This window comes from Lycium ferocissimum, unplaced genomic scaffold, assembly GCF_029784015.1.
Source record: "Lycium ferocissimum isolate CSIRO_LF1 unplaced genomic scaffold, AGI_CSIRO_Lferr_CH_V1 ctg657, whole genome shotgun sequence".
In the NCBI taxonomy this organism is placed as follows: domain Eukaryota; kingdom Viridiplantae; phylum Streptophyta; class Magnoliopsida; order Solanales; family Solanaceae; genus Lycium; species Lycium ferocissimum.
Window position 1 is genome coordinate 222,229 of NW_026726405.1, and position 24,640 is coordinate 246,868.

At 34.8% G+C, this 24,640-nt stretch overlaps 1 protein-coding gene and 3 non-coding genes across 4 annotated transcripts; all 4 read right to left on the bottom strand.

Annotated features, from left to right (window-relative positions):
* Positions 1-7,109: 7,109 nt before the first annotated feature.
* Positions 7,110-7,216, bottom strand: LOC132045406 (small nucleolar RNA R71). The gene has a single exon (XR_009412409.1). It is a non-coding gene; the product is annotated as a small nucleolar RNA R71 (small nucleolar RNA).
* A 3,418-nt stretch (positions 7,217-10,634) lies between these two features.
* On the bottom strand, positions 10,635-12,147 carry LOC132045399 (lysM domain receptor-like kinase 3). The gene is made up of 2 exons (XM_059435986.1): positions 11,336-12,147; positions 10,635-10,657 (listed from the first exon to the last, which is right to left on the bottom strand). The coding sequence occupies exons 1-2, from the start codon at positions 11,964-11,966 to the stop codon at positions 10,650-10,652; spliced, it is 639 nt and encodes a 212-aa protein (XP_059291969.1). The 5' UTR covers positions 11,967-12,147; the 3' UTR covers positions 10,635-10,649.
* A 4,066-nt stretch (positions 12,148-16,213) lies between these two features.
* Positions 16,214-16,319, bottom strand: LOC132045403 (U6 spliceosomal RNA). Its single transcript, XR_009412407.1, has one exon. It is a non-coding gene; the product is annotated as a U6 spliceosomal RNA (small nuclear RNA).
* Positions 16,320-17,189: 870 nt separating this feature from the next.
* Positions 17,190-17,292, bottom strand: LOC132045404 (U6 spliceosomal RNA). The gene has a single exon (XR_009412408.1). It is a non-coding gene; the product is annotated as a U6 spliceosomal RNA (small nuclear RNA).
* Between the last annotated feature and the right edge of the window lie 7,348 nt (positions 17,293-24,640).

Sequence of the window (24,640 nt, forward strand, 5' to 3'; positions counted from 1 at the left end):
AAAATTTAATTGGTGAAATAGTTATTTTTCTTGGTGAAGTCTAAATATTCTTTGTCACTATGATGAAGACTAATACAGTTTTTTACTTGGTATTGATTGTTGTTTCATACTTTGCCTCTCACTACAATCAATTTTGTTTGACCTTCAAATGAACAACAAAATCATTGTATCGAAAGGAATAAATTTAAGAGAAAAAACTGTTATAACCCGTATCTTACACCTTTGGATACCTTGGGATAATTGAGACAAGTTGAGGACAATGTAAGGTATTGATCTTGTTTGGTTCATAAGTTGGTTATGGAAAATTTAGATGTGGAAATATTGGGAAAGACTAAGGGCAAAATTGGAATTTTAAAAAAATTGGTTTCATGAATTAGCAAAAATATGGACAAAATAATTGGGCTTAGAGAATTTACAAAAAAAAAAAAAAACAACAAGCCAAGGCCCAATGTATAGGGTGGCCGGCCATGGCCCATTAGGAGGATCCAAGCCCACCATAATTCATCCATGTGATGAATTAATAAGTTGGACTATATAATTATCACTTAACATATGGAAGGTTCAAGAGAAAGAATAGAAGGAGAAAAACAAGAACAAGAACAAGAAGAGAAGGGGTGTTCGGCCAACACCCCCCTATTTTACCCCTTTGAAAAATTGATCCAAAAATTATTTTCTTGTTATATTCCTACTAATTCAAGGTCCCTTTACAACTTGGTGTAGTTGTTTTGGAAGATTGAGCATTGGTTTCATCAATCTCACACTTGAGTTAAGTGAAGAAGTTGGAAGGAAAAGGTAAGAATTCATCCCTTCTATTTATGTTATGAAGGTTTGTTTGGGTTGTAGTTTATGGATATGAGTAGAATCTATGAAAATATGGAAGTTTGCAAAGTGGATATGAATATATGCATGTGGCCGTGCATGGGTGTGTGTGGTATAGTTGAGATGAGTTGAATTTTATGTTGCATTCTAGTTGTGGTTATTATGGAAATTGTATTGAAAATGAAAGTTGAATGAAAATGGGATGAAATTGGAGATTTGCATGTTGGCCGTGGCCTATATGTGGATGGAATGGTGATGGATTCATTTTGAGTAACATGTTAGTTGTGTTGTTGTGATCATTACAATGTAAATGAAGCATATATGGGGTAAGTTGGCATGAAAATGAAATGTAGAGAATTATGTCATATTAATGCGATTTTATGATATTAAGATAATGAAGTTGATAAAGTGTAGATTGTTGTTGTTGGAGATGAATTAGTAAGTAGAAAATGCGTTGGAATGGTTTCGTTGCATATATGAGAATTTTGGATTGAATATGGAAATTGATGGAATTGTTGAATATTGGATATATAGCTTGGAATGCTCTTGGTTTATGTTTGAATGATTTTGAATTAGTATGTGAACATGAAAATATGGATATTGATTTATAAGTGTAAAGTTGGATTTGGAGTTGTTGCATTATTTGGAAAATAAGACTATTTGCGCTAGAATGCGTTTCTAGTCGATTGTTGATGTTGTTTATATTGTTGTTGGTATGGTTGTTGTTGTTTTGGCCGAGTTTGAATCTCGGGGATGTTATATATATAGGGGAGATGCTGCCCAAATTTTTATAGACAATTAGTGAGTTAAAGATTCGAATGCTAAAAGCCTTACAATTGTCAATTGGTAAACATGACCATTTGTAGGTTTTGGACGAAACGGGAATTGAATGTTGGCGAGCATAAAAGGCAAGAAAGGTATGTAAGGCTCCACCCTTCCTTCCTCTGGCATGTCCTAGATGTGGTAGGTTTGAATTCGGATCTCGGGGACGACTCTACTCTTGGGAATCTACGTCCAAATTCACCCCTTTTCCATTCAGTAAAATTGAATTAAGTAATTTGTAAACAGTTGGAAAAACTGTTTAAATATCTAGATTTTGTGTAAATTGAATCCGACCATCCTAAAACTCTTATAAGTGATATTTTGAACACTAAAGTACGTGTTATGTGTACGCCACCTCATTTGACCCGAGGTGGGCCCACTATTCCCGAGTTTTTCCCGTATTATTTTATTTGACTTGGTTCTGAGTAAAATGTAAAGGAAAACTTTTGGGTTACTTTTCTAACTACTTGATGATAGCCGTTTTAATTATTTTAAAAAGTCTCACACTATATTCAAAAAATGGGAACGATTCTAGAAGGATTATTTTTGACTTAATCCGTCGTGACATCCGAAAGTCATACACTTTGATCATCGTACAATTTCCTTCGTATGATTTGTTATCTAAGTTATGCTATCGAGTTCTGTATAAGTTTTATATTTTGATATATACAAATGACCCCAGAAGTTCTATTTTGATAAGAATCCTCCGCGGCCTTCAAAAGGTATGTGCTATGCCTCGTCCGGACCCTTTTTCATGATATGTCGTCTGATTATTCCGTCCGATCTCTGTATATGTTGTACATTTTATATTGCATTTAGTTTCTCACTACTCCACTCGTGGATGCCTCAATGCTTCCTTCACCGAGCCGGGCCGGGATATGTTATCAAGCGTCTTCCACCGCATTGTTCGCCGTGCCTCGGTGTGAGGGGGCAGGTATACATGTACATGGGTTGTGGAGTATGTTGTGCCATGTACACTTTGATATGACATGATATGATATGGCCATCTGATATGCTATGATATGTGCACATTCTGATATGTTCCGATATGTTGTGGCGCCAGTGTCGGGGGCGACCACTTTCGTTTTACCGAGTCCCATAATGGGGCCGGCTATGGCATATTTTCTGTTATGCATTTGCCTTTGTTTTATGAGTAAGCGTTTACGATACTCGGTCATTGCATTTATGTTCTGTATCCTCTGTTCGGTTATGATTACGTTTATCGTATTTTATGCTTTACATACTCAGTACATATTCCGTCTCGACCCCCTGTTCTTCGGGGGCTGCGTTTCATGACGCGCAGGTACACCAGGTGACTAGAAGACAAGTATAGAAGATGTTCGGCGGCATTGGCAAGCTCCTTTTGCTCCCGGAGTCTTTGCCGAGTCAAAGTGTGTATCTATATGTTACGGTTATCTGTTAGAGACTTTGCAGACAGAGTCGTGGGTTCAGCACATCAGTTTTGTATCCGGCTCCATCAGCCGATATGTCGTTCTGTATTATGTAATAAATTCCATGTATTTTAGATTCTGTTTGATTTGAAAATTACGAAAAAAAAGTATGTCCCGAAAACCATTTTCGAAATTGTCATTTGTGTTTGATTAGGAGTCTCAGGAGTTATGTCTGTAATAAAAGTCCGCGGGTCCGCTCGGCTCCGAGCATGGGGTCGGGTGCCCATCACACCCTAGTAAAATCAGGGTGTGACAAAAACATTATGATATATAGTATCATGACATAGATTGATATAATTGCTAACTTCGAAAATGAATGTATGAAGTTAGGTTTTGTAGAGCCTAACTTCATACCTTAATGCAGGTACGAAGTTGTATGAAGTTGAATTTCCTTCAAACTAAATTCCAATATCAGATGTAAGAGTTAAAATTTAGATTTGGTAGTTCAAATTTTAAATATACGGCTGAAGTTAGGGATCAAGCTTATTTCAGACCTAAATGTGTCTGAAGTTTGAATTACACAAGCAATATCGTTATGTCTTCACACGTAATTAGATTTTCTACTTCAGTCTTCTTGTAAGCCTGAAGTTAATTTTAAAACGGCTAAATATAAAATATGTTGCAGACATGGACATTTCTACTTCAGTCTTCTTGTAAGCCCGAAGTTAATTTTAAAACGGCTAAATATAAGATATGTTGCAGACATGACAAAGACCTATTTTAGCACTTAGGTAGAACATAAAAGGCACTCCCAAGAACTAACTGGAAAATGCACAAAATAAGAGCTAGCAAGAACAATTTAGCTCATGAAAGAGTGCTTAGTGGGATAGAGCTCTTTAAATTGTATCAAATCAGCTATATAGAGCAAGGCAAGGATTATACCTCTGGAATATAGGCAAATTAGAAGAAAATGACCTTTTTGGTTTTTTTTGTGTAAAAATGAAGATTTCTTATAAAACAGACACAAAACTAAAAACAAGTTTGTCAAGGACTATAAAACCATTTTTCCCAGTTGAGGACTACAAACTCAAATATTCAACACTGAATTATGTGTACAAATTTTGATAGTTATCGTAGCATAGACTAAAACCACAAGGGAAACTGGAAGAACTATTTTCTTGTTATTGGTTAACATAATTACACTTTTTGGCGGTGAAAAACTTAAGTTCATTTAGACTATCCAAGATACTTTTTTTCCTTATTGTCTAATCACTCCAATTTAACTGCAGTAAATTAATAAAATGGGTACTTGTTTATTTCTTATAATTTTGGCTTTAAATAAAAATCAACAAAATGTAACTAAAAAATCACTTAAATAGGTTGAGTGACTTTGTGAGTAAAACACTAATAGTTGAGTGACTTTCTGGTCAGAAAACAAAGTTGAGTGACTTTCTGAGTGAAACACCCATAGTTGAGTGACCATCTGAGATATTATCTCTTGGAAAAACTTAAAAATAATGGCAAACCACCGTTGTTGCAAAGGCGGGGGTTGACTCCACTCGACTTTTAGTTCAATGGTTAAACCCATAATTGTTCGTGTCATATTGTCTATTGCACTTCGCTTCAACAAGCATCTCTACAAACTCAACGTCAAAAATGTCTTTCTTCAAGGTGACCTTGACGAGGAAGTGTACATGTTGCAGCCTTCGGGCTTTACAAATGTTTCTTGCATTTGTAAGTTGTGCAAAGCCATTTATGACCAGGAACAAACACCTCAGTCCTGGTACACTACCCTCAAGAGTCCCTTGCTCTCCATGCGTTTTATCAAGATTGAATCTGACAGCTCTCTTTTTATCCTACATGGCCTTAGTAACATTATGTATCTTCTGGTCTACGTCGAGGACATCATCGTCATGGCAGCGACCCTACTAGTGTGAATTAGGCTATTTCTTCCCTAACCACTCTGTTTTTTTGATTGATGAGTTGAGGAATCTAACCTTTTTCTTGGGTGTTGAAGTTATTTGGAGTTCTAATAGATTTGTTCTCATGCAAGCCAACTATGTCAATGAAATCCTATGTGACTAACGAATATCTCATTGCAAAAGTGCCAAAACACCTATGAGTGCATCTAAAGTGGTCAAACATAGTGATGGAGCCAAGTTGACAAATACCATTCGCTATCATTGAGTACTTGAAAAACTATTATATCTCTCTTTCACCAAGCTGGACATATTCTTTGTCGTCAATGATGTGCCGAGATTTTGGCACATCTAATGCTCTTTAACTCTAAGTTTTACTTGTTTTCGAGCAAGTTCGTGGTAGTTTGATGTGTTTTATATGTTGTGCAGGTATTTTGAAGTTAGAATGCTCGGAAAGCGAAAAAATGAGGAAAATAGGCAATCTGTTCTGATAAGCATAAAGACGGACCGTCAACATGCTCTACGGCCCGTCAAATCGCCTCGTCAAAAAGTTCCTGCGAAGTAACAAAAACATCAGAGCATACTCAGATCGTCGACTTCCGTCGAAGTGCTTCGACGGTGGAATTCCTGTAGGGTGATAAAAGTGTACTCAGATCATCGAGTTGGTCATCGAGCATGTCGACGACCGTCGAAGTGCAAAGACGAACCGTCGAAGTGCTAGCCGAGATGGAACGGGCCCGGGGATTGATTATTAGAGTTTTAACTTGTATAAATACCTGTTTAGGTTTTATTTTTTAGACATATGGAGTTTTAGACTGGTAGTAATTACTTTTGAGTTATTCTTGCTTTTGAAGACTTCCAGACAATTACATTCATTACTTTCAAGTTTTATTCATAAGTTCAATACAATAATTCAATTATGCAATCTTCAATCTTTTATTGTTCTCTTATTGCCATGAGTAGCTAAACACCTTTACTAAGGTTGTGAACCCAAGGATGGGTGTTTTGTGATTGAGGATCGTGAAAGATATACGCATAATGGATTGTTAGGGTTTATTTGTTCTTCGTATTCATCATATAGTTAGTGGTTGCAAACATTAGCTCACGCCATAAACTTTAGTTTATTTGGGAAAATAGCTAGGGTTAGGTAAGAACAAATAACAAGAACTCAGGGCTTTAAACCTTGTTTAATAAATTCACTTAGGAATAAGAGGAATTTACTTGCATAATTAATCGTTCTTCATGCATACTTTCTTATTTTTGGAAAAAGCATAGAAAGAAATAATCTTTTATTATTTTAAACAGTTTAGATTCATATACAGGTTAAGTGCATTCATACAAACAGTCCATTAGAAGTACATCAAGATCGAAACCCATGATCATACACTTTATCTGACGGGGACACAACCTTGGTTCTTTTTACCCATATATTTACAACTTTAAATTTCCGTCACTTTAAATTAGTCCACAAACCAAATCAATTATAAAACCCTTTTCTGGAATACACCAGGACAGCAAGATTAGTATAATACTTGTTTAGTAAACTTTTCACACCATATTCTCTGTGGGATTCGACCCTAACGTCGTTGGGTTACTATATTTGACAACGTCCGCGTTATACCATTAATAGGTGTAATTTGAGCGTATCAAATTTTGGCGCCGTTTCTTGGGGAAATACGGTTTTGACATTACTAAATAGTGTTTACTCTTCTTAAAGTCTTTGTCATATTCCAACACACCTCGTTTGCTACCTTGTAAACCGAGTGATCATGGCCAACAACGAACTTCCAGTCGAGAATGTTTTTTCTTTGATGAACCGAACGGATGAAGACTTTGCATCCGCAATCGTTCATCCGAGGTGACCGCTACTACTATCAAGTTTGATAATTCCCTCTATCATATGCTCAAACAAGAGGGATACTTTCGAATGCGATCGATGATAACCCTCACCAACATATAACAAACTTTTTGGATGTGTGCTTATAAGCATATCCAACGGGGTGTGACTCAAGAAGCAGTTCGGTTGAAACTCTTCAAATACTCGTTAGCCGGAGAAGAAAGAAAATGGTTCACAAATCTGCCCCGGAACTCTATTGCTACATGGGAAGAGATGGTCAGAGTTTTTCTCAGGAAGTAGTACCCCCCGAGTAAAAGGGCTAAAATTCGTGATCAGATTTACGAATTCAAACAACGTAATGGGGAACAACTTTTTGAAGCTTGGGAGAGGTACAAGGAATATTTGTATAGGAGTCCAAACCATGGTTTTCCGGAAACGCATTTTGAAGGAGAAGTTTTACGAGGTTTGAATCCTATGACCCAAGCAATAGCCAATAATGCTGCCAGCGGGAGTTTCATGAATAAGTCCTATGCTACTATTACTGATATACTTAACCGATTGACTACCCATAGCCAAGAATGGTATTCAAGTAATTCTGATAGACTATCACTTGGAACATCGTTGATTCAAAACATTGCGAAAGATAGCCAGGAAACGCAACAGACATTGGCACAATTGGCCACCAGTCTCTCTTTACTGACAAAGAATCTTGATGAGAAAGAAGCAAAGAAGGTAAATGTTTGTGAAGATATCTCAGGCATGCTGCCTGGAATGTACCAAGTCCATGAGGGCCCGTATCAAGAGAGCCCCCCTCCGCAAGTTGAGAATGTTCAGTATGCAGATTACATAGCGAAGGGGGAGATTCCTGGGCCAATTCAGAGATACTGGCGACTCCAACAAGGCAGGGGTCATACAATCAAGGGAACTATAACAACAACCAAGGGAATGACAACAATAACTATGGTGGACCGAACCAAGGGAGATACAACAACAACAACGGTAATTTTGGGAACAGAAGTTCCAACCCTTACATTCCACCAAAAGGGCAATCTAATGATCAAGGTAGTTCGAGGTTGGAGTCAATGCTTGAGAAAGTGTTAGCAAGTCAGACGAACACTGAAAAGACATTATCTAGGCTTTCAGAGACGGCGGTCTCTCATTCAGCAGCTATTCAGAATCTTGAATAGCAGATGCGAGATCTTTCTAGAGAACAGCATCCTGCTAGAAAAGGAGGGCTTCCTAGTGATACTATTCCAAACCCGAAGAATGGTGGGGAAGTGGAACGTACTTTTGCTATTAGCACAAGGAGTGGTAAAATACTTCAAGTCTTGACAAGAATATGGTTGATCTAGAACCTATTCGAGGAAGAAGAGGTGCGTTAAAGTGCCTATTATTGATGAGGAAGTCCAAGGTAAAGAAAAAGTTCTTTGATATTCCAAAAGTTGCTGCTGATACAGGGAAACATACGATAAAAGGGGCTCTTCGCCCTTTGACTCAAATGTACAAAGCAAGGCCTCCCTTTCCTCAGAGGTTGGCAAAAAAGAATGATGATGCTAAGTGTCAAAAGTTCTATGATCAGTTGAAGCAGTTAGCAGTTAATTTTCCATTCTTAGATGTTGTCAAAGAGATGCCGGATTTGCTAAGTTTGTGAAAGACACCTTACAAAGAAAAGGTCCGTTTAACGAGATGCTGAATCTAACCCATCGAGTGAGTTCAATTATTGCTTCCACCACGGTTCGGAAGAAGGGAGACCCGGGGGGCGTTCACTATTCCGTGCAATATTGGGCTTCGTACATTCGCCGTGCTCGTGTGATAATGGGCGAGTATTAACTTGATGCCCCTTGCTATTTTCAAACAATACGGATTGGGGACCCCTAGACCGACTTCTATGCAACTACGGATGGCGGACGGATATATCGAAGCCAATTGGAGTCATAGATGATGTGTTGGTGCAAGTGGGTAAGTTCGTATTTGCTCTTGATTTCGTGATTCTGGATTGTGCGATGGATAAAGATATTCCCATTATCTTGGGAAGACCGTTCCTTGCTACGGGAAGAGCGCTTATGGATTTTGAAAAGGATGAAACTAAGTTCCGAGTGAATGATGAAGAAATAACTTTCCAAGCAAGCAAGGGGATGAAGTTGCCAAGCGCTTATGAGAGTATCTCGGTTATTGAGTCGTTTGATAGGATTGATGATGCTGTTGAACATAAAATGGAAAAAGAAAGTTTGGGAGAAGCTCTCGCTGCAGTTCTGATAAATTTTGATGCTTCTGATATGGAGGGCTACGTGGAAACTATATATGCGCTTGAGGGTCGAGGTTCTTACACTTATCACCCAAGAAAGCTTGATCTTGATCTTGCAAATAGAACTACTCCACCAGCTAAGCCTTCTATTGTCGAGCCTCCAAAGCTTGAGCTTAATCAGCTCCCAGCAAACTTGAGATATGAGTTCCTTGGTCCGAACAAGACATTGCCAGTGATCATTTCAGTATTATTGACTGAGGAACAGATTGAGCATTTAGTGGAGATTTTGCGCGAGTACAGACGTCTTTATTAGATGGACCATAGCGGACATTCGGGGTATTCTTCCGGTATTTGTGAGCATAAAATTCGGCTAGAGGAGGACAGCAAGCCGAGTGTTGAGCATCAGCGGAGATTGAACCAGTAACATGCAAGAGGTCGTGAAAAAGGAGATCATAAAGTGGTTAGATGCTAGGGTAGTGTATCCGATTGCGGCATGACAAGTGGGTAAGTCCTGTTCAATGTGTACCAAAGAAAGGAGGTATCACTGTGGTGCCTAATGCAAAGAATGAGCTAATTCCCACTCGTACAGTTACTAGGTGGCGTGTTGTAAAGTACATTTGTGGTACAAGCTGATGATCCCACCGATAGGACCTCCACCTCTGAGTATTTATTATTTCTGGATAAAACCAGATTAATTGGTACTCTTATAACTATTTTTGAGATATGTGGGGGATTGTTGAAAAAATAATGTTGATATCTCAAAAATATAATAATCATCATTTGGAAATATCCTTAAGTTTGTTGAAAATCTTATGGAAATACTTTATCACAAACATTGTAAGGAATTCCCGAAAGCTTGACGCATGTCCAAGGACATTGTCCTCAAGGATATTTCACCCGGTATGGGTGTATCCCTAAGGATTCAACAAGCTCTTCTAGTATAAAACTAGGACCTGGAATCTAATAAAGATTTATTTCAAACAAAACCAGCACACAAAAATGGGAGGAAGAATTTGGCTTGATGTATATTTTTTCTACGCTTAGAAAAGAAGAAGGTTTGAGTTTATATAGATGAAATAATCATCTAAATGGAATAGATCAAAGAGCAGCCTCCAACGTCTATATTGAAATCAATGGAAATAAAGTGGCTTTTAATGGTATCTGTTACAATTGCATAATCAATCAAATTGTATTAAAGAAATGGCTCACAATTGTTATCTGTTTACACTAGCCATGAAGAAGAAATTGTATTAGGGGTAATGGCTAATTAAGGCTATTTAAGGTCACTCAATTGTTATATCAAATTGTCCCAAGACCAACGTTAGGAAATAATAATATTTTTTTTTTTGAGATATCCATATCATTTTCTCAACAGATTTATGGCCAATGCTCTTGCTGAGATGCTCTAGTGAACAATCTACTACTCGAGTTGCGTCTTCCAACAAGGAAGGCTAGCTCCAACCATTTATTGTGACTACATTGGTGTCACCTACTTGAGTCTTGGGCAAGAATCTCGTCTTTCATAGTAGCATGAAACATACTGAGGTGGAATCCTGTTTTGTGCGCAAACATGTTGAAAAGAATAGGATTCGTGTAATCCATGTCCATGCTGCCGATCAACTAGCTGATGACACTCTCACAAAGCATCCGTTAGATCGCAATTTGTTCAATCTAGGCTTAGTGACACATCGCCTAACTTGAGGGGCGTGTGTTGGAGCACCATCTTTAGATGTTGTTTATTGTCTTAAAAAGTCGTTTATTTTACCCTTATGTTGTTTATGTTTATCTCTGGTTTCTAGCTTTTAACATAGATTATTATTTAGCCAGATACTATACTTTTAAGAGCTCTTCTTCAGTTAGGAACTTAGGATAGTCTGTTAGTATTTTGATTTACAAAAATCCCCTAATACAAATAACTTGTATATTTTAACTCATTGATGCTTTCAATAATAAATTCAGTTATTCCATCATTTCTTCTAAGTGTTTATACATTAGACACACCGAAACCCATCCTCATTGATTCAGACTACAAACTCCAGTTTATAGTAAAGGATAAACTTTTATCCAGTTTCCCCCTTAAACAAAACATTTTGCTTCCTAAAGTGGTTCCTACTTCCTTCAAAGAGCATTTCCCGCCTTTGCCACGAAACTAAAAGATGAACAACAAAAATTACTACTAGGACTTTAACCTTAAAGTTCTAAAAGAGAGACATATATAAAACCTTAGTACTCTTAACAGGAAATAAAACGAACACATAAGACCATCAACTATATTACTCATTTGAAAAATATCAACACTGACCTTTTCCCGGTATAAAGATGATCCCTTTCCCTGAACTGAAATTTGCCTCTGGATTATACCTTCTGATTATATTAGCACTCACATTAGCCGTGGACGCCACGTACGTCAGGTTCTCCTCAGCCCTCAAAGGGTATGTAACAAACAGGCCATAATCTTTGGAAACATCACTATTCCCACAGTAGCAATTCACTACCACGCTTAAGTTCACATTATCAGGGATATTATTCTCAGGATAGCTATTAAACCTCTTCAACAAATCCACAGTCGTAACATCGGAGTAGTTCCTCGCGATCAGATCATAAGTATCGCGGGGTTTAACCTTGTACGGAAAAGAATGTCCCAATACCTCGTCGTCCAAGCAATCACAACGAAAGGGTATGTTAATTCTTGTCCCAGCTATGACACTAAATTGATTAGGGATATTGACCTTGTTGTTGTAAGCTACAATATCAGGTATACTGGTGGAGAACATCCGTGAGATTAAAGGGAGATTTGAACCCCTCCATACATAGAATGAACCTAAAGCTAAATCACAACCTTTCTTGCATTGGGACTCAACTGGTAATGGAACTGAGAATAAGTAAACCAGGACTAGGAAGCTTAACACAATTCTTGGTCTGGATTCAAACATGTTTCTAAAACCATGAAGATTTCTGAAATGGGTATCTGAGAAATGGTTCAAGAATGTATTTTGTGAAACTTTTAGCTGGGTTTGGAGGAAGGCGTTGACTGGGTTTTGATGAAGTTTGATTGAAAAATTACTAAAATAATGAATGATTGAATTGGTTTGTTGTTAACATTCCAGATTTTGATGAAGTTTGATTGAACAACCCTTTTTTTTTTTTTTTTTTTTTTTTTTTTGCAATTCTAATTCCTATAGCAGCCGTCGGTAGCGTTTAATGTGGGAAATGTCAACAGGTAGATAGATAGATAGATAGAAATTTGGATTTAAGCCATTGGTGATTTCAGATTGATCAGAGTCAAATTCTATTAGTATCAAAATACTTGTCATGTTTCATTTTTCAGAGTTAAATTACATGAACTTTGACCAACATTTTTAAGACATAATTTTTCTTCATCATATTGATATTAGAAAAAACTGCAACTTATTATAATACTTTTCATATAGCTTTTTAATATACTAATTGTAATTTTGAAATATTAAATTAAACTAATCCAATTTAGCTTCGAAGATTAGTTAAAGTAACTCTCAAGAAACTAAACATGACAACTACTATGAGACTGAAGGAATATTAACTGTAGTTTTCGTTATCTTCAGATGTCTCATTTGAGCAAAAATGATTGTTTTGGTTTAAGTAATTTGATTTTTGAATTTTTTAATACAAAAAGGTGAATCACAATCTTTATTAACTTTATAGTTCATTCTAGTTTTTAGCCAGTTAAAGGCATTCGGAATAGATTATTTTTCCAGGAAAATAAAATAGTAATCAACTAATCGTAGGTATCTTATCAATCCAATTGAATATTTTCGTATAAAACTGTAGTGATTAGAATGAATTCTTCACAAATTGTTAGCTTTAACTAGTACTACAAGAAACAGTATCCCATGGCTTCGAAAGAACCAAAGAAGTAATGACAAAACAAACAAGAAAAGGGGTATCGCTTGCTCAAAAATCAACTTTATAGCATTCACTTCTATTAATCCTTTTCTACTCTTGACATGGGACTATTGGCTTGAGAAGTCTGCCAGCTGAGATTATCAAATCTTGTTCTTTATGTTTTGTCTTTAAACTCCTTTGGATAATTATTCTCGTAACTTATGAAATAACTCTTTTAAAAAAATCAAATATAAATCCCATCGTATTATTCTAATAAATTTACCTATGTATCGTGAAGGCACAATATATCGATAACCTTTTAAATTTGTCATAAATTTTATTAAGACACTCGAATTCGATACTATTTAAGTGAGCTCCCAACACACATGATAAGGTGTTCATATCAATCACTTAAGGCTCAAATTTTTAGAAAGCTTTTGTGTGTATTTTCAAACATCTATTACGTAGATAAGTTAACAACTTAAACTATGTCACTTTCCTTGATTATATGCATTAGCCTCAATAAGTCGTAAAACCTTAGGTTTGTCCCAATTGAGGTTGATATATGTCTTATCTACGTGATAGGCGTTTGAGAACACACGCAAAACCTTTTCCAAAATTTGAATGAAAATTTATAATAAAAATATATGAGTATATTTTATCATGTGTTCGGGTGCTCAATTGAAATAAGTCGGTACAAATGTTTAAATGACATTTCTGGCAACAGGGTCTATCGATGTATTCCTTCAAGTTACCATTTTGATAATTCTCCTCTTTAACAATAAGCCCTCGTATTTTCAATACCTTACCCAAGCAATTAAGTTAATAAATAAAAGATGTTTATTTTTCTTCTTTTTTTGGGTAGTCTTTACTGAGCTACTGTTCATTTTATTTACAAAATCCAACCTTTAGATATCTTGAATGGTGGCATATTGATTTTGTTTTCATTTCTCCAAATCAAAGAGCACACAGGTTACTTTAGTCTACCTAACTTTTTAAAAAAGATTTTAAGAATATATAGAAACTAACGTAGAAAAGAATCAAGAATAAGTCTCTTAATTAGCTGTTTTCCTCATACCATTGTCAAGTCCTTGTATTTATTTATTATTTATTTGTCATTTGAAGAACTATTTTTCAAAGTCCCCCTAATTTGAATTTTCAATTTGATGAGTCTAGATGTTGCCTTTCAATTCACATGTTTGACTTATTCGCAAAATGGAAAATGTCTGATTCAACCTCATTAAAAGTCCTCTTTGCCTAATTTTTGGGGCTATTTGTCTGCCCTTTAGTTTACGTTTGGTGCACACGAGGCAAAATAATAATTTAATTTCTGTGCACTGATAATATAATAAATTCTTTATATTAGTCATATAACTTAATTTGTCATAACAGGTTATTTACTATTTGTTTTAGGTACCAATTAACAGTATTAAATAAGCTTACATGCAATTATCTTTTAGTTAACCACTCATTGTAAAATTATTATTTATATCGTCGATGGATAAAATTTAAAATGAAAAAACACATTTTCCTTGATATTGTTGCATATGTTACTTGTCCATGATTGATTTCAGACTATCTTGAATGTGAAGTTAACAGAGTTTTTTTGGGGAGTTTTTTTGGTTTTATAGGATGAACTAATCAAAATTTAGTTGGTGAAATAGTTATTCTTCTTGGTGAATTATAAATATTCTTTGTTACTATGACGAAGACTAATGCAGTTTTTTACTTGGTATTGATTGTTGTTTCATACTTTGACTCTCACTACAATCAATTTTGTTTGACCTTCAAATGAACAACAAAATCATCGTATCGAAAGGAATAGATTTAAGAAAAAAAAACACTATGATATATAATATCATGACATAGATTAATACAATTGCTAACTTCAAAAATGCATGTACAAAGTTAGATTTTGTAGAGCCTAACTTCATACCTTAATGCAATTACGATGTTGTATGAAGTTGAATTTGATTCAAAATCAGATGTAAGAGTTAAAACTTAAATTTGGTATAGTTCAAATTTAAATATACGGGCTGAAGTTAGGGATCAAGCTTATTTCAGACCGAAATGTGTCTGAAGTTTGAACTACACAAGCAATATCGTTGTGTCTTCACACTTAGATTTTCTACTTCAGACTTCTTGTAAGCCTGAAGTTCATTTTAAAACAGCTAAATATAAAATATGTTGCAGACCTTGACCAAGACCTTTTTTAGCACGTAAGTAGAACATAGAAGGCACTCCTGAGAACTAACTGGAAAATGCCCAAAATAAGACCTAGCTAGAACAATTTAGCTCATGACAGAGTGCTTAGTGGGATAGAGCTCTTTAAATTGTATCAAATCAGCTGTATAGAGCAAAGCAAGGACTACACCTCTGGAATATAGGCGAATTAGAAGAAAATGATCTTTTCGCAATTTTTTATGTGTAAAAATGAAGATTTCTTATAAAAAAAAGACACAAAACTAAAAATAAGTTTGTCAAGGACTACAAAACCATTTTTTCCCGGTTGAGGACTACAAACTCAAATATTCAACACAGAATAATGAGTGCAAATTTTGATAGTTATCGTAGCATAGACTAAAACCACAAGGGACACTAGAAGAACTATTTTCTTAGTGTTGGTTAACATAATTCAACTTTTTGGCAGTGAAAAACTTAATTTCATTTAGACCATTCAAGATAATTTTTTTTCCTTATAGTCTAATCAAACTCCAATTTAAGCCGCCGCAAATCCACGAGGACTATAGGAGATTAATGTTCATGAAATAACTAATGGTATGACAATGATCGAAGTCAAGTACCTTATTAAGTTCATTGAAAGATATACGACCAAAGCCAACAATCCGACAAGTTTAAATGACTGATTCACCTATATAAAAAGTAAACTCATATGGAAATATAAATGATTATTTATGTATATGAATTATATATATGGATAAATAGAAGTTAACATTCATCAAAGTCAAGCACAGTAACTATTTAGATATAACCACTTCAATCTGCACATTCCAATTTCCATCTAATTAGACTGGATTTATTAGGGAAGCAACAATGAGTATCAAACAGATGCCAACTTCCATTACTTTAATTTCCATCACCAAATACATCAAAATCACCTTCCTGAACTTATGACCTCTGTTTAAAGCTAAACAGTACGCAAATTAAGACACACATTTACCACGTTTCAGAAAGTATCTGACATGTAAGTTGATATATACTCTGAAGAGATAAAAACTGCCATTTAACCTAATCTTACAAGACCAGAATTGCAGACTAAAAGAATACGCTCAGAGACTAAATCGTCAAAAAAAGGCAAAAAAATTTGGACCATTTCTCGATTTGTGTGTGTCATCTTTGTGCAGGGGCCATGCTAATCTTCTCTGTATCGTTCCAATTTTATCGGATGAGTATCAAACAGATGCCAGCTTCCATTACTTTAATTTCCATCACCAAATACATCAAAATCACCTTCCTGAACTTATGACCTCTGTTTAAAGCTAAACAGTGTGCAAATTAAGACACACATTTACCCGGTTTCAGAAAGTATTTGACATGTAAGTTGATATATACTCTGAAGAGATAAAAACTGCCATTTGACCTAATCTTACAAGACGTAATTGCATACTAAAAGAATAAGCTCAGAGACTAAATCGTCAAAAAAAGGCAAATTTTCGGCCATGCTAATCTTCTCTGTATAGTTCTAATTTTATCGGATGAGTACCAAACAGATGCCAGCTTCCATTACTTTAATTTCCATCACCAAATACGTCAAAATCACCTTCCTGAACTTATGACCTCTGTTTAAAGCTAAACAGTATGCAAATTGAGACACACATTTACCCGGTTTCATAAAGTATTTGACATGTAAGTTGATATATACTCTGAAGAGATAAAAACTACCATTTGACCTAATCTTACAAGACCAGAATTGCAGACTAAAAGAATAAGCTCAGAGACTAAATCGTCAAAAAAAGGCAAAAAAAATTTTGGACCATTTCTCGATCTGTATCGTTCCAATTTTATCGGATGAGTACCAAACAGATGCCAGCTTCCATTACTTTAATTTCCATCACCAAATACGTCAAAATCACCTTCCTAACCTTATGACCTCTGTTTAAAGCTAAACAGTATGCAAATTAAGACACACATTTACCCGGTTTCATAAAGTATTTGACATGTAAGTTGATATATACTCTGAAGAGATAAAAACTGCCATTTGACTTAATCTTACAAGACCAGAATTGCAGACTAAAAGAATAAGCTCAGAGACTAAATCGTCAAAAAAAGGCAAAAAAAAGTTGGACTATTTTTCAATTTGTGCATGTCATCCTCGCTTAAAAGTCATATTAATCTTCTCTATATTGTTCCAATTTTATCGAATGTCCCCAAAGGGACAACAACAGGTGTTCACTTTCCACAATATAAACTCGGCCAAGCTTCTTCTGTTGTCGATGAGGGAGAAACTAGCTAGTTGTGTTTTCAGTTAGCACAGAGCTGGGCTTTTCCATTCAATCTGAACAAAGCCCAGTTGAGCCTGGACTTATCGGGCAATTCGGCGAATTGCCCTTCTTTTGGGGTGGTCTTTAAATTTTGCCCCTCATATTTGAAATCTTTAAATTTTACCCTTCGCTAAATCCCATGAGTTTCAGGTTCGAACCCCGCGCGATGTCAAAATTTTAAAAAAAATTCGCAAGGCGAGTTTAAATTTCGCTATGCCCCCATCGGCATACACTTGTGAAGGAATTAGCAAGTTATCTTGGGACCTAAGCATACTTATGCCTTATGGGCGAACTTAGCATAAGTATCTTAGGTTTCCGCATAACTTTGATAATTCCTTCACAAGTTTATCGGATCCGCATAAAAGTTTGTCCATTAAAAGTATGCCCCCATCGGCATAAACTTGTTTAGGAATTACCAAACTTATGCCGATGGGGGCATACTTATGCCTTATGGGCAAACTTTGTCTTGAAGCATATATATGCATTTTTTTTTTAACCACTTCAACTGTGTTAGAACAGAGTTACAAACATCCAGACAAACCTATGTAAATATTGAATCAGTGATGTACTTAATTTCTTTTTCAATTCCCACGTAATATCTTCCTGATACCTTCAAATATGTACACTCTTTAGAATCTAAACAAAGCGAGATCACTTCAAGTCCATATTTCGAGCCAATTAATCCTTAAAGCATCTTTATAAACTACGAACTTTTTTTTTTGTCCAAAACCACGATTATGAGTAAACTACCGATTTGCCTTATAAGGCAAAGTTTAAATTTTGTGCCCCTAAATGAGACTTTTAGTTATGTTTAACTAAAAAGTACTTAGAGCGTACTTTGCCTTAAAGGGCGAGACATTTAGTTATCTAGGATCAGAGCATAACTTTAACTTTTCTTAAAGATTGTATCTTTGGATCAAGATACACTCCCCGATCCTTCCTTACGAAATTATTTTTTTATTTTATGCTGAGCGGGGTTCGAACCCGAACTTCATGTATTCGCTCATCTTTCCAAGCAAAGGGTAAAATTTAAAGACCACAAATATGAAGGGCAAAATTTAAAGACCACAAATTTGAGGGGCAAAATTTAAAGACCACCCCAAACGAAGGGCAATCCGTGCAAAAAAATGGGACTTATCCGTAATGGGCCGGCCTTCTTATTTTTACTTGGTTCGCAAATTCAAAAGTGGCATCGCCTTGCTCTCCCATTTCTTTTCTTCTGGAAATTGCATTTTGGCTGGAATCTTTTGCTTTTGCCAAAACGTAATATTTTTACTTTTCTTCAACTAAATATTTTTTGTTATATAATTAGGATTAATAGTCTTTAGAGTACGAAAATTCAAGTTTTCTCACATGTAAATGCTCAAATTCCAAAGTTTAGGCTTATTTCAAATTTCCGTACTTTAACTTGTTTGAAAAGCCACCCAGATAATTGGAATTCGGTTTAATTATACAGTTTTGTCTGTTTGTTTGACCAAGTAATTATTTGGTTAAGTGAAAATTGAGAGGGTGTAATTACACTCTTCAATTCTCGAGGGAGGAGGGTGATGTTGGGAATTGGGGGGTAATTACATCATGTAATTACATGGTTACTTTTTAGTTTCTTTCTTTTTGTTTTATTTTAGTTTCTTTTCTTTTTTAATTTATTTTTATTTCTATTATATTAACTTCTTTTTTATTTTTACTTTTAAATTGTTTTTATTTTTAAAATATATTTTTCTTCTTATATTGTTTATCGTTCATTTCCTTTTTCTCATTCTCAATCTTTACTTCTTGTGATTACATGTAATTGCTCATATTTTTTATTTTATTTTATTCATTTAGCATAATTGTGTTATTATTTTAATTTTTGAAACTACACCTCTTAATATTAAAAAGAATGAGTCATTGATAAACTTGGTATATAACGAATGATGTTATTAAAGTAAAATTTCGTTGTGAATGAGATTATAGACTTATAAATAGGACACAAAGAAGGACTTCCCGATGCGAATCCGAATTAATCAAACCTCAAAGCGGAAATCGAACCAGGGGGCAAAAAAAAAAAAAAAAAGATTGAGGTATTTGAAGTTGATTCATTTTGTAGGCTCCTCATCCTTGCCTTGGCAGATTCAAAGGTGAAAAGTAATTTAGTATAGAAGAGAAGGCGACTCCCCACCATGTTTCACCAAAGCATCAGCAACATCATTTCCTTGTCACGACTCAAATCTGATACTCAGACCGTGACAGGGCATCTGACAAGCTTCTACCCATAAGGCGAACCCTCTAAGCTAATTATACGAGAGTTAACGAATAATACCCAATGTCTCATAAAATAAAGAAAAGTGCAAAAACGAAATACAAATACTGAGTCTGACCATAAACCCCGTAATATGTCTAAGTCATGGAACTACTAGTCTGAATACAAAAGTACGAGACGTAGCTCGGAATACTATTAAGTCAGTATTTGAAATCCCTGATAATGCATAAAAGCACTTAAACAATACAAGTATAATAAATATATACAAACACTGAAGCTGAAGCTGAAATCATGAAGCATAAACAAGCAAGACATGAAATACAGTAAATCTGAATCTATGCTCACAGGACATGGTATATACGTATTAGTCCATGTCTTACCCTGTCTTCTGGAGTGGGGATTATTTATCCACATCTTACCCGGGTCACTTATAATTCTGACGTCTACCTCCAACCGAATCTGAATATATGCTCACGGGACAACAACAACAACATACCCAGTTGAATCCCACAATGTAGGGTCTGGGGGGGGGGGAGGGGTTTAAAGTGTACGCAAACCTTAACCCCACCTGGCATCTGCCTCCAACCGAATCCAATAGGGTCTATCGGAGTTTGCCCCTCTGAAGATATGATAAAGTGAAACAAACATTCAATCAATACCAATTCTAAACTTTACATTTATAGCAAGTATCTACTTAAGCGAAATTACACTAAAAGACTCATATGATCATTACTTTAGACACTTGAAAATTACCCAATTTAGTTCATGCTTGCCTACTCACACGAACTAAATGGTTTAAATGCAGACATACAACACAAATCATATGTTTTTTATGCAAAACAAGTGAACTAAGAGTTTAAGTCTCACTTGCCTTATGACCGGAATGTAAATCTCTCTTGAAACGCCAAATTGTCTTCAAACAATCTCCAATAGGCCCAATCTATTTAATAACATAAATAATGAGTTCAAAATTAGTTTAGGAAAACTAATCCCATTATTACTTTACACCTCAAATTCAAAGTCCGATAACTTTCCTGCTATTAGTCAACTAACCCCTTTAATCACCGACATATTCAAAAACTCAATTGGTCTATAAAAGTTTCTCGACGGGATATGATAGGGATCTAGTTTCATTAACCATTCATGCCCCAGTACGTGAGTTATATGGTCCAAGCCTTATAATAATAATTCAATAATATTTGTAGATGCCAAACTAATTCCCAGTGCAAAGTTTAAAAAGAATACAACCTAAAGTTATTGTTGATTATTAAATAATATTTCTATTCCCAAAGCCCAATAAACACATTCATGACTTCCACAATCATTTTGTCTCCCCAAGATGAATTTTTTTGGCATTATTCTATAAGGAATTAACTGTAGGCACTACCCATTCTAGATCCATTAATGAAACATAGCTATGGAAGGAATGAATTGTAGTACCTGAATATGATTGTTGGGAATTCTGCTCTTCCTCGCCCTCACGACGCCAATTCTCTCGTATGATAGCAGTTATTTTTCTTTTTTCTCTCAGCCTAGTAGAATGAATACCTTCCTCTATTCACCACATCCTTCTAAGGCCAATTACGTGAATAGAAGGGATGGCGGGCTTAACCCATTATGCTTACCATTTATTAATAATTAATCATTTTCCCTTAACTAACTAATTCTTTAACCCTCTGACCAAGTAAACTAATAATTCCTGTCACACCTTATTATTTTACTATTATCTATAAGTGACAATCAGGGACTTTTGTAGTCCTCACAAATATTTCCAAATTAATGCTATATTTTTCAATTAATTACTTTTAGGTCCTTTTCTTATTTTTTAGAGTCAAATTTACTTTTTGGTTCTTATAATGTATTTTCAAAAGCTATCGAACCTCATGCCTTATTTCTCATGTTACTTTCTTTTATCGATCTTATCTATTAACCTAAAAAACAACCATTTCTTCACTAGATATTTTTACTTCTTGTTGCTCTCTCATTTTCTTCTTTTTCATTTGTTGCTTATTATTTTCAAACAGTTTTTTCTCCTGTTGTTGGTTCGTTTGGTATAGATTCTTACATATAGGCATTTCTTTAAATTTATATTTGCATTATGAAATTTGAGAATTTCTGAAAACTCTTTTACTTACATGTGGCCATTTTTTTAACTTTATATTTATACTTTAATGAGCTCATATGTGTTTTAAAAAAAAAAATAGTTTTAATTATTATTTAGTCTTTCTGGTCTATTTTATCTAAAATATTTGTTATTTTAAGAAATTAAGATAGAGTTAATTATTATTTTCCCCTTTACTCGCGCTCTGATGAATATGGAGAGATGTGGTGAAAGAAAGATTAATAGTAATTGAGATATATAAGATAATTTAGTTAAATTATGTTTTAGTTAAAATTTCAAGAATGTAATTTAACCGAATAAAAAAAATTATGGACAATTTCATACGTCGCCTTTGAAATATCTTTGATTTTTATAAATACAGAAATAAATTTATTACATCATGCCATATAGTGTTGTAAATGAAAACAATGTTGTCCGTCAAGATTGGATTATCTTTAAAATCTCTTGTTTGGTTAACTAAATTTAATCTTTTTAGGTATAGAGTATATATGAAGAATAAAATTTTATTGATTCTTGAGGTTCATTTAATAAATATAAGTTATTTATTGAGTTTCATCTAAAACTAAGGTTAAAAATCACATTTAACTAGCATAAACACTTGATTCAATATAACGAGTGAAAATCTACAAATATCAAAACAAATTGATTTTTATCTATGAATAAAATCACACGCTCACAAATTCACAAAAATACGAAAATATTTTTTGATTTATGAGCTTCACAAGTTGTAATTATTATACTTTATTTTTATCATGTTAGTAGGATATCGAATTACTGTGTCCCTTTGAGATTTGCTAATTTTTTTTACTTAAATAAATTTTTCATTCAAATCATCTAATTGTGTGACAAAGAAATATTAATAATTATAAAACTTATCAAAAAGTTATCATTAACCTGCAAATACGTTAAATTAATTATGTGGTAGAAAATGTGACACATTATACTTATGTGATGAAAATTTTTAAATCTATATTTTGAGTAAGCTCGGGCCTTCCGTAATTAGTTATACTTATAAATGACTCTTAACTGTAAACATAAACATACACATGTAATTCGTACTTACCCACTTAGGTAGGTGAATTGTTAAAATTAAGTAAACCATACTTAAAGGGTTAACTCTAAAATTCACTCATAAAATATCGGATTGTTACATTCCTTCTCTATAATAATGTTGGACCTTGATATGATGATTGTCCACCATTTTTCTCAAGAAAATAATATCCTCAGAAAGATTCCAGGGAGAGGTAATTCTACTTGTAATCACATTCGCAATGAGAAGAGAATCCAGCTCCAGATAGAATAAGGCTGGTAAGGCCCTTGAAAGTGCACCATTGTACAACATAAGAAGCAACCTAAAGTTCAGCTACATTGTTAGTACAGTAATGGAGAGATTTAGCAAGGGCAATGCATTATTGATCTCCCCATTTCTGTTCCTAACAATGCAGCTTATATGGGATTCTAACAACGTCATGGCATGCTAAAATGCAACTCAATTATCTCTTAACTTAGCTATGTTAGACTCTTTAACCATTGTTTTAGCTCATCATATGTATTCCATGTCCCCTTATCCGTATGTAGCTACTGATTATGGTACACAAGTATCATTGTTCACACATCACATGTGGATTGTTGGATTTCTCATAGTTGGTGCTGCTGCACATGCAACCATTTTTATAGTAAGAGATTATGACCCAACTACCCACTGACACGATCAAAAACACACACACACACACACATGCCTCATTCCAACTATTATCTTAGCATTATTGTTGCTACCATCAGTATTGATCTTAAGCCAGTTATTACAAGGTTTATCCCACATTACTGGTTTAGAAGAGATACTTAGTCTGTAAGAATAAATAAGAGAGAAATTGGAGTGCCGGTTGATAGACAGATCCCAACAAGCTCCTTTCTTGAGAGATCCTTGTTTAACCTAAAAAATGAGGGAACAGTTAAATTTATTTTGGGGTTTAAAAGATACGTAATTTGTTTCGTTATGAGTAAAGAAATAAAATGATTAACAGAGATTATCGTGATAATAAACAAATAAAATGATTAAGATAAATAAGAATGAAAGGATTAAGTCTGGGCTTGATTAATCCTTGGAGCAAATCCTTTGATGAGCTTTATCTGGTGGGACATAACTCAAACTATAGTAATATTCCGGAGCAAGAGATCAACTTAAGAGACTGAATTTAAATAGCAAAAGCTTGTAAGAATAAAGTGTAGTCTGTAGTATTCGATGATCGCCCTAAGGGCTCTTCAGCTTCTTTTTATAGTATAAGTAACTCCCCTCTTAGGCTATGATTACATTCTAATAAATAGCAATAATAGAAAATGAATATCGTTTCAATGTTGAATCGTAACATCTGCACCGTATATGCCCGGTCATATAACGTTATTCTTCCATTAATGACCCGATGTCACTGCTTTTGGCAGATTAGCTTCGGACATCACCAGAGTTCTTTATTCGAATTAAATGAGATGACTTGCATCGTTATATCTTCTCCTGCCACGAGCTCCAATACAACTTTGCCATATGTCAAGCTGTGTTTTGGCATGCATATAGATAGTCCCCCCACTCTCCTGTATAATAAAGTGAAACTGGAGAGTGGGATTGAAAATGTCATTGGAGCCGTAACTTAATGGAAGGAAAATGAATTGTCTCTTCGGTTCATTCGAAAAGGAAAATGCCAAATTTGAAGTCAATGCATCTGTTGCGAAACGCCGACAACCCTTCAATCGACACGATTGACAAAAAGCTGCCATTCGTTGGAAGCTTTGTCCCTTTGAATGCCAATTGTTTCATCTTTCCGCTTGGGTTATAAATAAGGCAAGAAATCACTCACCAAGCTCAATCAAATTCTTTCATTCGTAAAGCAA